This window comes from Nuphar pumila, chromosome 3 (assembly GCF_984573655.1).
Source record: "Nuphar pumila chromosome 3, dmNupPumi1.hap1.1, whole genome shotgun sequence".
NCBI classification, from domain to species: Eukaryota; Viridiplantae; Streptophyta; class Magnoliopsida; order Nymphaeales; family Nymphaeaceae; genus Nuphar; species Nuphar pumila.
In genome coordinates this window covers 61,580,126-61,592,141 of record NC_143251.1, presented here as the reverse complement: position 1 = coordinate 61,592,141, position 12,016 = coordinate 61,580,126, and the positions used below count along the sequence as shown (strand labels likewise).

Below are 12,016 nucleotides of genomic sequence, written 5' to 3'. Positions count from 1 at the left end.
TCGAAAGATCCCGAGGACCTTCAAGTAAAGGGATGTACCAATCGATTTTACCAAAAATGCCACGTCAACCTATGAGATGACGTGGCGGCAAAAATCCTGGCAAAAAAAAAAACCGTTTAGTTTGAGAACGAGTAAAAAGGACAAGAAACCGCCCAGGGCCCGTTCGTTCTCCTCCACTAAAATGAAGCCAACTCAGCTGAGACGGATGACATGGCATAAGACCATTGGTTCAAATACATTATAAACGACGAGTGGGTGTTTGGAGAGAAAGGGTGGCCTAAGGGTTGGGTGGGGCCCGGGAAAGCTGATTCAGACCGCAGGTCTGAACCGGCCTGCGTTGGATTTCCCAAAGGTGAAAACTTTTTTTTTTACCTTCCTCGTAATTTTCTTTTTAATTAATTAAGTAATTTTCCTTTTACTTGTTTATTTATTTATATCATTGAAAGAATTCATCTTAATTCCCCACAATATTTCTGCATGGGGTACCAAGGTGAAAAACTTTTTTAATTGTTCTGATTGTCTTTTTATAAATCTTCTTTTTTTTTTGTAGTAATCAAAGATAAGAGATTCTTTTTGGTATTTTTTTTTCTTTGTTTCCTTTTTTGTTTGTTGATGAATTATATTATTGACTTTAATACAAGATTGTGGTTATAATTTTTTTTTTCTTAATTTTGGATGTGATTAGAGGGATTTCCGGATCACCACATCAGTATTGGGAAAATGGGGCGGTGTTTGATCTTGGTTCTGTTGATGTTGGAGCTTGTGCTGGCTCAGAGATCTTCACAACAATGGAAGACATTGAGCGGTACCAATTTGAGTAGCTTATAAACATTTGTGCATTGTTTTACCTTCTTTAGTTGCAGTCTAATTGTTGGAAATTGTGATGTTGATTAGCAGCATGATTTTGTCATTCTATTTAGATAGTGAAATTTACGGCAGAAAGGTTGCTTAAAATTACCTGATGCCCACGAGAGCTCGGCTCATCTGGTAGGGGCAACTTGTGAATGTCAACTAAGTTAGGGAAACATCACAAGTTAGAAACTACCCATTGTTGTGCATCCTTTGCCATGAGACCGAAGCTGGGTATACTCAGTGGTGGGCATGGAGTACTGGGGATTTCTATGCGAATGAATTTGGTGTACAAGTCTCTCTCTCTCTCTCTCTCTCTCTCTTGAGTAGGGGGGGGGTAACATTTGGTCTGGTCGCCATTGTGTACAAATATTTTTTTTTCATTTTGTCGTCGTTATTTCATGAAACTGACCTTACAAATGTGATCTACATGGCTTGGTTAGTGGAGATTGGTGCTCGGATAGTCTGATTTCAGCATGTAGGCATGATGGCCCTTGAATAATCAACAGCCTACAATGTGTTATATTCATGGCCGTACCTGTGTTTTATGGGGCTTGAGGTAGAGGAAAAAAATGGGCCCCCTATTAATAGTAGGAGTTCGGGGGCAAGGCCTCGAAATTTCTCAAGCCCCTATTAAAAATGGGCTCCCTAAAAATAAGCTCCCTATTAATAGTAGGATATCAGAGGCAGCGCCTCAGAATTTTTTGAGTCCCCTATTAATAGTAGGAGTTCGAGGACAGCGCCTCTAATTTTTTTAGGGCCCTTATTGAAAATGGAATCCCTATTAAAAATGGGCCCCTAAAATCTTTTTTGGCTCAGGGAGGCAAGTCTCATTGGCCTCTTGACAGGTCCAGCTCTGGTTATATTTTAGGATGTTCAGGTTGATATGACCACCATATATGTGTGTGTGTTTGTTCAAGCGCTAGAATTTCCAAGGAAACCATCATGTTTTAGATGAAATTATGTGTGCTAATCTTAGTTTTATTGGCTGTTTCAAGGCAGCATCAAGTGTGATTCAAGAGTCAAGTAGATTCAGTTATGAGACAAAAATCAAACAATGTTATAAGAGTCTGGAAGCTAATGCACACTGCAGACTCATTTGGACCTAGAGACCCGCATATGAATGTGGATTCTTATGTTTTAAGGAAAGTTATTTAATTAATAACAATAATAATTCTGACATTAAAGTTATTTAAAAATAGTAATTGTAACGGCGTACTGTTACGTGAGAGATTATATTCAACATATATGCCAGTTCATGTTTTATTTGTTTGTTTTCATCCAGACATGCTTTATAGGACATAGTAATAGTTATAAGCCAAATTTCGGATCACCACATTTGGGTCTTTTATTTACAGCATTCAAGCCAATTTGCAGAGAACCAAATTTTTGATATTTTAAATGTAGCCTCATTCTCAAAATCACATTTCAATAATCATGAAGGCTTGGGCTTTGTTATAGATTGTAGTATGATGAATCTGGTTCAAGGTTGCTAGGTTGAACATAAAGCAACCAGAAGGAGTTTGTGGCTCTAAGATCTTTTTTCTCTTTTTAATTAAGAAACAAAAAAGGATATTTAAAACTGCCCACGAGGGCTCCATTCATCCAATAGGGGTTACTCGTGAATGTCACCAAGCTGATGGGAAGTCACAAGTTCGAAACCCATTGGTGTGCATCCTTTGCTTTGAGTCCGAAGCTGGGTAATCCCCTGGTGGGCAAGGTGGACCTAGGGTGGTTTTACACCAGTGAACTTGGACAGTTGGGTGGTTTTCCTCCGGTTATCCACAAAAAAGAAAACAACAAGAAAATAAGGTTATCCAAAGTTGAAGAATTGAAGTCCTCGGAAAACTACCAAGAGCTTGCTGTTCTGTTAACGGTTTGGGTAACCTGAAACCCACCCAGATAACAAATTGTCAGGTTCGGGTTTTGTCGGGTCATGAAAATGAACCCCAAACCTGGATCCATATAATTTCAGAAGTTTACTTTTACTAAAAATACATATAAAATGCTCAGGTTGGGTACCTGAAAAAAATAATTGCATAAACCTGGCCCACATATTGCTCAGTCGGGTTTGGGTCAACCCAAATGTTATTTGGGCATTTGGGTCGGCACTTTTTATGCCCATACCCTGAAATTCGGGTTCAGGTCGGGTTGGGTACCCGATATAAACCTAGTTCACCCCCATTGAAGGACATGCTTCAATTGTAGCTTCCATGGTTTAATCTGTAACTTCCTGAAAACATTGTGAGCTCATTTTCTCAACACTAATTCTGTTTACAACACTGCTTTGCTATGGCATTATAAATCTACAAGTTTGGATGACCAAGTGAAAACCTTTTTAGCATTTCATAGAATTTAACATAGCAGGACTAATGGATATACATTTTGCTGCAGGTAATGCACCAATGATTATGGCACGAGGAGGGTACTCTGGGTTATTCCCAGAATCTAGTCAAAGTGCATATGAATATGCTTTGACAGCCAGCTTACCTGGTCTCACTCTTTACTGTGACCTGCAACTCACAAAGGATAGCAATGGCATATGCCAAAGTGATTTGAGGCTAGACAATTCTACAAATATTGCAATGGTTTACCCAAAGGGTGATAACACCTATACTGTCAATGGAAAACCTGTTCATGGGTGGTTTGCAGTTGATTATACATCAAGGCAACTATTCACCAACGTCACCTGTAAGTCAAATTCCTGTCATTTCATGATAAGAATATGATGGTTTATGATTTCCTAACATTTGATTATATCAAGATGATAATTCCTAACTAAAAGCTGTGGAATTTCTGGAGGGTAGAAATCAGACTATAAACGTCCTGCTCGAGGTGAGACGTATTTTGTGTAGGTTTGATAGATTACGTGTACAGAAAATATAGTTTTACTCGAAACACATTGTAAAGTTTCTAGCTAAATTGGCTAGAGAGGGGATCCAAAAATCTTCTAAGGACCACCCCCTGATTGGATCCCTGGAAAGGGTGATATGGCATTCTGTAACAGAAAATTATACTTATAGAATATGGTAGGGGTCTGCCTAACCCCAGCTTGCCTTACAAAAAAAAAAGATGATAATTCCTAAGTGTGAAACACCATTTGATAATGGAGCACACATTTTCTGTATGTTTCATATGTTTGCTTTGAATGCATCCTTTTATAACCAAAATTGTTGGCTTGCCATAATATGTGAATTAAGATCAGGTGTAATGTGATTGCACACTTTAAGTTTGTAGGAGCAGTTTGTGCAAGACACCGTGTGATGGGACGTTATAAGTTCGAACCCCACTGGTATACCGGTGGCTCAATAACGAGGCCTCTTGGCTTAAAGGCTGTTTGTAAAGGGAGGGGGCCCTAATTCCCCCATATCTGTTATGGAAAAAAAAGAAGAAATCTTCATTTACTTTGATTACATTTTTATATGCAACAATAATCATACAAATAGCTAAGCAAGTTTGTGCCCAAATTTTGGAACCTAACTACAGAGGGAGAGGCAGAAATCCAAATTAGGATGGGCACAAATGTGTGTGTATGCCTGCACATATGATATATATATATATATATATATATATATATATATATATATATATATAGAGAGAGAGAGAGAGAGAGAGAGAGATGTGTATCTTCCGTCACAAACTCCTTTACAAAATATAATTGCATGTGTTTTTTGTTTAATCTAAACCTATAGATGTGATCTCTCTATGTTTTATTTAATAGAAAACATGTATTAGTTTAAGCATTTTTGAAGTTCAAATATGTTTTTAGCTCAATAAAAAAGTTAATGGTATATATTAAACCAAATACTTGATTAACTAAAAATCAAGAATTTTTGTTAAAATTGATTGGATCAAAAGCAGGATTTTTAGTAAATAACTTAAGCCAAAAACTTGTACAAATATGTGTTTTAAAGAGGTCTAGAACCGTTTGGGAGATAAATGATCTAGAATATATATATATATATATATATATATATATATATATATATATATATATATATATATATATATATATATATATATATATATTGTAACGCACTAAATAATTAACTTAAAAATTTTGGAATAAATTTTCTTTTTCTAAACATCAGCGGAAATGTTTTATTGAATCTTTCGTCGATTTATTTGGGTAGGTTACAAGCAATAGCACAGACTCAAAACATTAAGTGAATTAAACTCTTCACTTAATGTTACAAGTCATACATTACAAACTTAACGAATCATTAAGGTCAGAGTTCCTCAAGACATCCGAAGAAGATATGGTCACATGACACTGTCTGCAACGACGACCGCAATGCTCGCTTTAATCTATTTTCTAAAAATATTAATTCAGAAGGGATCAGACTACCCCGTCTGAGTAAGAAGCATAATATCTATATGAATGTACTCAGTATCATGTGTACAAGTATATGTGCTACGCATTTATATAAGCATTAACAAACTTTTAAACAAGTGTGGATGTGCAATTCACTTAATTAAAGCATTTCATGATATATGACATAAAATATAAACATCAATGTACAACACATCATATTTATGATTCACATCTAAGCTATCACATTTTTTTATGTAAAGGAAAACATATCTGAGTTAAGTACCACATGAATGAATCACAACCATACTCTAAATAATTGCAACATCAAGCATTATACAACTACTTTAAAACTTTCATAAATATACTAACTTTATGTTTTCTCTTGTTACTTAGCCTATGGGTATGCACAGGGAGTCGACATCATAACGGACCGAGACCACATGGGGGTTTGCTATACTTTTTTAATTAATACCCCGTATGACTAGCCGTACAGAGGTCCAAAGGAATGATTCACGACCGAAAGAATACTCTCTAATGGCTAGAACTAGAATTAGAATGCACCCTATAACTTTTGCAGAAGACTTGGATCTACCACCTAGAATGCATTGGTAGTCCTGGCCCCCTAACTCCGGGGACTGGGTATACCTGAAGACAGTATATGTTACTGGTTTCTCGAGATACTAGGTATACTTGAAGGATGATATATATATATATATATATATATATATATATATATATATATATATATATATATATATATGGCCTTTATATGTTTCTATCGTCATTCCATACAAATGGTTTCTTTTTTCATTTTTTTTCTTTTTAATAAAACTAACCTTATAGTTGTGATCTACATTTCACTTAGTGAGGATTGGCTCTTGAATCCTCAGATTAAGAGAGTAGGCAGGATTTTATAAGGTTTCAATAATCAATGGCCTACAATGCGTGATACTTTCCTGAATCATAAAATCATATTTTTCGATGAAAAAATATGATCCAAAAGCTGGTTCCTACTATTTTGGGCATGTTAAATCCATCCATGAGGTTGGATTGGATCAAAACAACCTGAGCATGAGAGATCCAGAGGTGTTTGTACCTCATGTCACCATTACCAATACATTACCCATATATTGGGTTAAGATTTGCTACAATTGATTGTAGGTGCAATCGACCTAGCAAATGGGACAAAATCTCTTTGTTTGGTTTTTTTCTTACACCGCAAACCATAGATGTGATCTACATGTTTTGTTTAATAAAAATGAACTTTTAAATTGCACCTGTGACGGTGTAAAAATCAACAACTACGAAGGCATTGATTTTTCTGACTCATAAAAACATGTTTTCTCATAAAAAAACAGGATCCAAGAGTTGATTCCTACTAAATCGAGCATGTTGAACACATCGCTGAGGTTAGATTGTGTCAAAACAACTTGCATCATGAGATTCAAACTAGATTGTACCAAATATAAACACTATATAAACACACACACATCTGTGTCCACTCTAATACATATATATATATATATATATATATATATATATATATATATATATATATATATAGAGAGAGAGAGAGAGAGAGAGAGAGAGAGAGAGAGAGAGAGGCATTGGCGTCAGTGTGGGCACTGACCTAAACCCCCTTATTGGGGATTTCAGGGTCTGGGTGGGCAAATTGCCCACCCTGGCCTACATGTGGCTCCACCACTGGCTAACCATATTTTGTCCTTCCTGTTTTCACCTGAACAGTGATCCAAAGCATTTATACTCGACCAAGTGCCTTTGATAATACATCACCAGTCTTTGGTCTTCTGGATGTTAGAGGACTTAGACCACCACATCTCTGGGTGAATGTGCAGGTCTGCTACACTCTGATAACATTTATGATTTCCTATCATTTCATGCTAAGTGCTCAGTGTTGCAAGATTAAATCTTAATTATCCCAAACTGCAATTCTTAGTGGTCTTTTCTCTCTCATTCTTAACGCAGTACGCCGATTTCTTCAAGCAGCGCAATCTAAACATGGCATCATATATTCAATCTGCAACAAAGAGCATGGCTATTGATTACATATCTTCACCAGAGGTTGCTTTTCTCAAAAGTATCAATGGGATAGCAGCAGGAAAAACAAAGCTAGTATTTCGGTTTATGGAAGCAGATGCTGTGGAGACTACAACAAATAGCACATATGGCTCAATCTTGGCCAACCTTTCTTTCATTAAGACATTTGCTTCTGGGATTCTTGTCCCCAAGGAGTACATATGGCCTGTTGACAGTAAAGGGTATCTGCAGCCTGCAACTACCCTTGTAAACGATGCACACAAACTAGGACTGCAAGTTTATGCATCTGGTTTTGCAAATGATATCCGTACTAGCTATAATTATAGCTATGATCCTGTAACTGAGTACTTACAGTTTATAGACAATTCAGACTTCTCTGTAGATGGCCTGCTTACTGACTTCCCTTCAACTGCTTCAGCGGCAGTGGGTAAGACTTCTCAACTTACTCTTATTCCTTGTGCTTCATAAAATGTTAACAGAGCATGACTTGAATTGAATGTGTGTATCTGTCTACATGAAGACTATAAAGTTTTTTGTCCGAAAATTTTTCACATATTCCTACAAGTTTTGCATCTCAACATATGAAAAAATTTTGGTGGTGAAAATTTTCTCACTATTCATATTGACCAACTTTATACTTTTCACTGGTCATGGTGATGATACCAACGGCTCTTAAAAGTAATAGAACACGCCCTTTTTAGGAATTTCTGTAGTATTTGTTGTGGTATTTTGAACCCAAATACTCCTCATGCATTTAGTTTTCGTTCAGTATTTGAAAATATATGGACTTCTGTAACTAAGATGTAAAAAGTTCTAATTCAATATAGTAACCATGTTTTACTCTATGTCAAATAATGAAAAGAACAGAGATCAAAGACTAGTAAGCAATGTAAAATTCTTAGCTTTACTAATGTCGAGGATGATGAACTTAGCAAGCATTTTATTTTATAATTTAATTCAAGAAATAACATAAGTCAAGGTATATTTTGGTTTTCTGATCATTTTATACCACCACAACAATTTCTTTTATATTTATGATATCTGCTTGTTATAAATTTTAATCTACTAGATTGATCTTAAACATGCTTCTGTTTTCACCATTGTAGATTGCATGATCAGGAACAGCACATCATCTGGCAATGGTAAGCTACTCATTCTATATCTCATTGTGTGTGTTGTCATGTGACTGTGTGTATGCACGCATGGGGCACATGAAAAAGTGTATAATGTAGTACGAATGGGTATTCTAACTTGACAAATGTGGCAATGGTTTTCAGGAAAGCCTTTGGTTATAACGCACAATGGTGCAAGTGGAGTCTTTGCTGGAAGCACAGATCTTGCCTATCAGCAAGCTGTAGATGCTGCTGCTGATATAATTGATTGCTCTGTTCAAATGACAAAAGATGGTGTGCCCATTTGCTTGAGCAATGTGGATCTTATGGTTGGTACAGAAGCAGTGAGTTCATTCATGTCGCGTGCCAAAAAGGTTCCAGAGATTCAAGAGAACAGTGGCATTTTCTCTTTTGATCTCACATGGGATGAGATTCAAAGCTTGTCACGTACGTATCCTACAAAGTTCTTTCTTGAGGAGTCTTGACATTGACTATACAGAGTAGTAGTTTGGAATGGAGCAATTCATTGTACAATCATAAAGTTTTGTTTCACACTCACCTTCTTAAACCAAACGAATATGAAAGATTTTGTGCCCAGTTTTAATGGCCCATGAGATTCTAAGGTAAGACTACTGACAAACACATGGGTTTCGCACCCTTGCACTCGTTAAAATTAATTAAACTTTGTTGGCAGCTCTAGACCTTAAAATTTTTCCCTAGACAAGTGTTTTCTTTGTAGTTTCTAACCAATCTATATACATGCCTCCAATCAATTTCCTCTAAACTGTATTACCATTTTTTTTCAAAATTTTCTCAATATTCAGGGGCATTTGCAGCTTTCTCTATTTTGGCTTTATCACGCTCCAGCAAAACTCACTTGCTTCAGGGGCTTTTGCACCTAAACTGTATTACCTATTCTATATTCAATTAGTTGGATCAACAATATTTTTTATTGACATCGGTACTTTTGGCTTCTGCAGCTGAGTTGACTAGCCCAATTGAATCACAGACAGGGTTAAAGAGAAACCCAGCGTATAAGAACCAAGGGAAGTTTATGACACTAGCTGATTTTCTTGCTTTTGCAAAGACGAAGTCAGTTTCTGGTGTCTTGATTGACATTCAGGTGAATATTTGGTGTATGGCAAATTTTTTTTATTTCATAATAAATGCCTGTTAACGAACCCACATACCTATCAGCAAATTCTTTCTTAGAGATCATTGAAATACGAGGTCATAGCAGAAGCTAATGTCAAAGCACAAAGGCTTGATTCCATCTAGGAATTTGAGCAACTCAACCTGATTTGAACAAGTGTGAATTGTGAAACCTGTGGCAATTTCTATTGGCTTCAGTAGTTTAGTAACTTCAATTTCCATGATGAAGCAAAAATTCGCTTTTGAAAGATGGCAATTATACAGCTATAAACTGTTACTTGTAGTTTGCCCATATGTTTTCATATAATTCAGAATTGTCTTTTCTACGGCTAACTAATTATCTGATGTGCAGAATGCCTTTTATCTTGCATCCAAGGGATTTAGCATAACAAATGCAGTTATCAGCGCCTTACACAATGCGAGTTATGACAAACAAACTACTCAAAAAGTCTTCATACAATCAGATGATAGCGCTGTCCTTTACAAATTTAAGAGAGAAACAAGTTATAGCAGAGTATACAAAATTGATAGGGCAATTAGCGATGCTAGTGCACCTGTCATAGATGATATCAAGCAGTTTGCAGATGCAGTTAATGTTGTTAGGTCCTCTACAATGACAACCTCAGGGTTCTTTCTCACAAGTTTTACCGATGTTGTGGAAAAAATGCACTCAAAGAACATCTCTGTTTTTGTCTCTGTGCTTAGAAACGAGTTCATGGCATTAGCATTTGATTTCCTTGCTGATCCCTCAGTAGAGATTGCAACTTTTGTTCAAGCACTGAACGTTGATGGTCTAGTTACCGAATTCCCTGCAACTGCAAGTAATTACTTGAGTAAGTGCCAAGCACATCCATATCATGGCTTGTTTGCATGAATTTATGATTAACTGAACAAATGTTTGTGCATGATAAATTGATGAACTTTGCATGTATAGACTATTGTTTAGTCTACACACTTGGTCCACTCGGATGTCAAAGCACACAAAGTGCAATACGGGCTAGCCATGTACCACAGACTTTTGACATTTGATTCAAGAATATCATATTCTTACAGCACTGCAACTTCCTTGGGTGTCCTACATTTTAATCTGTTGGTGGCACTGAAACTGCATTTTACTTGTGCAGGGAGTTCGTGTCACATTCCTGACAAGGATACAGTATACTCCATCTTATCTGTCAAGCCAAATTATCTTATTGAATATGCTTTAGATGATGCATTGCCACCTGCTGAAGCACCACCTCCAGTGCTCAGTGTTTCTGACATCGCTGAACCACCACTGCCACCGGCATCGGTCATGTCCGACGAAGCTCCGGCCTCAGCACCAGTAGGATCTACACACCCCAATGGTCACCCAGCTGTTGGAATCAACATAGCGCTATCTCTAGTTATGCTGGCACTTAGTATTATGTCCTTGAACATGATTGTGCTATAAATTGGTCTTAACTAGCATACATTGCTATTTTGGCCTTCTTTGCATTGTACTATATACATAGATTTCATACATTAAAAAAGAAAAAAAAAAAGAGTTTCTACCTAACAGATTGATCTACTGAATTATGTTGGATTCCTGATCATTTTGTGTGTTAAGCAACAAGTTTGGATTAACTGAACTATGTTGCACTCTGTTTGAACACAAATGACAGAGACCCGAAGGGTGGGGGTCCTAGCCTCAAAGTTTTATGCCACCAGCACGATGACCGTAGGTATTACCGGCTGAGCCAGAGTGACCAAGTCTTCATGTCGGTTATAAATCCAAAAAAGCGATTTTTTCTCTCAAGCAACATGGTTCTTAAATTGCCAAGTTAGGGTAAAAAAAAAATTATGCATCCCATAGTGTAACATTGTGACTCGGCTACACCTTTCTGGCTAGGGTGGGGCTGGGAAACGAGAGGAACAGCTTGCCGTTCAGCTCGGCTCGGCTCAGAAATTAAGCTTGGTGAGCTGAGCTATGAGCCGGCTCGTTTAGGTAAATGAGCCGAGCACGAACATGGCAAGCTCGGCTGGGCTGGTATTTATATATTATATTATATATAATATGCATATTATATATGTTTTAGATATGTATTATACATATATTATATATTATCAAGCTTTAAAAGATATTAAAATTTTTATTTTATTTTTTAAATGTGCCAGTTCGTGTTCGGCTCATAAAGCTCTGCTCGTAACAAGCTTTGGCTGAGCTCTGATCATGACGAGCTCATGAGCTGAGCTTGAGCTGGGGTATACCCTTAACGAGCCGAGCTCAAACAGCCCAAGCTCGGCTGGTTCAGCTCGTTTACCAGTCCTAGGCTGGGGGCGACCGTGGTTTGTCACATGAAACAGGATGACCATGATTTGAATGCCCCTTGCCATAAGCTTAAAGCTAGGCGTAGTCGCCAGAGCGAGAATTTCAGCAGTAGGGAGAATTGGTGTGACCATCATCCATAGCAATTTCCATTAAATTTCTTTCTTCTGTTTTGATGAGTAATTTGTGGTTCCATAGTAACTATTACGTGGACATGTCCCTCACATAACCCACAGGTGCGAT

General features: G+C 37.0%; 1 protein-coding gene across 1 annotated transcript; it reads left to right on the top strand.

Moving 5' to 3' along the window:
- The first annotated feature begins 3,221 nt into the window (after positions 1–3,221).
- Positions 3,222–10,918, top strand: LOC149842994 (glycerophosphodiester phosphodiesterase GDPDL7-like). Its single transcript, XM_090000802.1, has 8 exons — positions 3,222–3,540; positions 6,911–7,020; positions 7,151–7,649; positions 8,329–8,364; positions 8,500–8,781; positions 9,315–9,457; positions 9,839–10,319; positions 10,611–10,918. The coding sequence occupies exons 1-8, from the start codon at positions 3,222–3,224 to the stop codon at positions 10,916–10,918; spliced, it is 2,178 nt and encodes a 725-aa protein (XP_089856928.1).
- The last annotated feature ends 1,098 nt before the right edge of the window (positions 10,919–12,016 follow it).

Coding starts and splice junctions, on each gene's coding strand:
- LOC149842994 (XM_090000802.1), top strand. CDS start 3,222: ATGGATATACATTTTGCTGCAGGTAATGCACCAATGATTATGGCACGA. Junction 3,541..6,910: donor ACTATTCACCAACGTCACCT/GTAAGTCAAATT, acceptor TCACCTGAACAG/TGATCCAAAGCATTTATACT. Junction 10,320..10,610: donor AACTGCAAGTAATTACTTGA/GTAAGTGCCAAG, acceptor TTACTTGTGCAG/GGAGTTCGTGTCACATTCCT.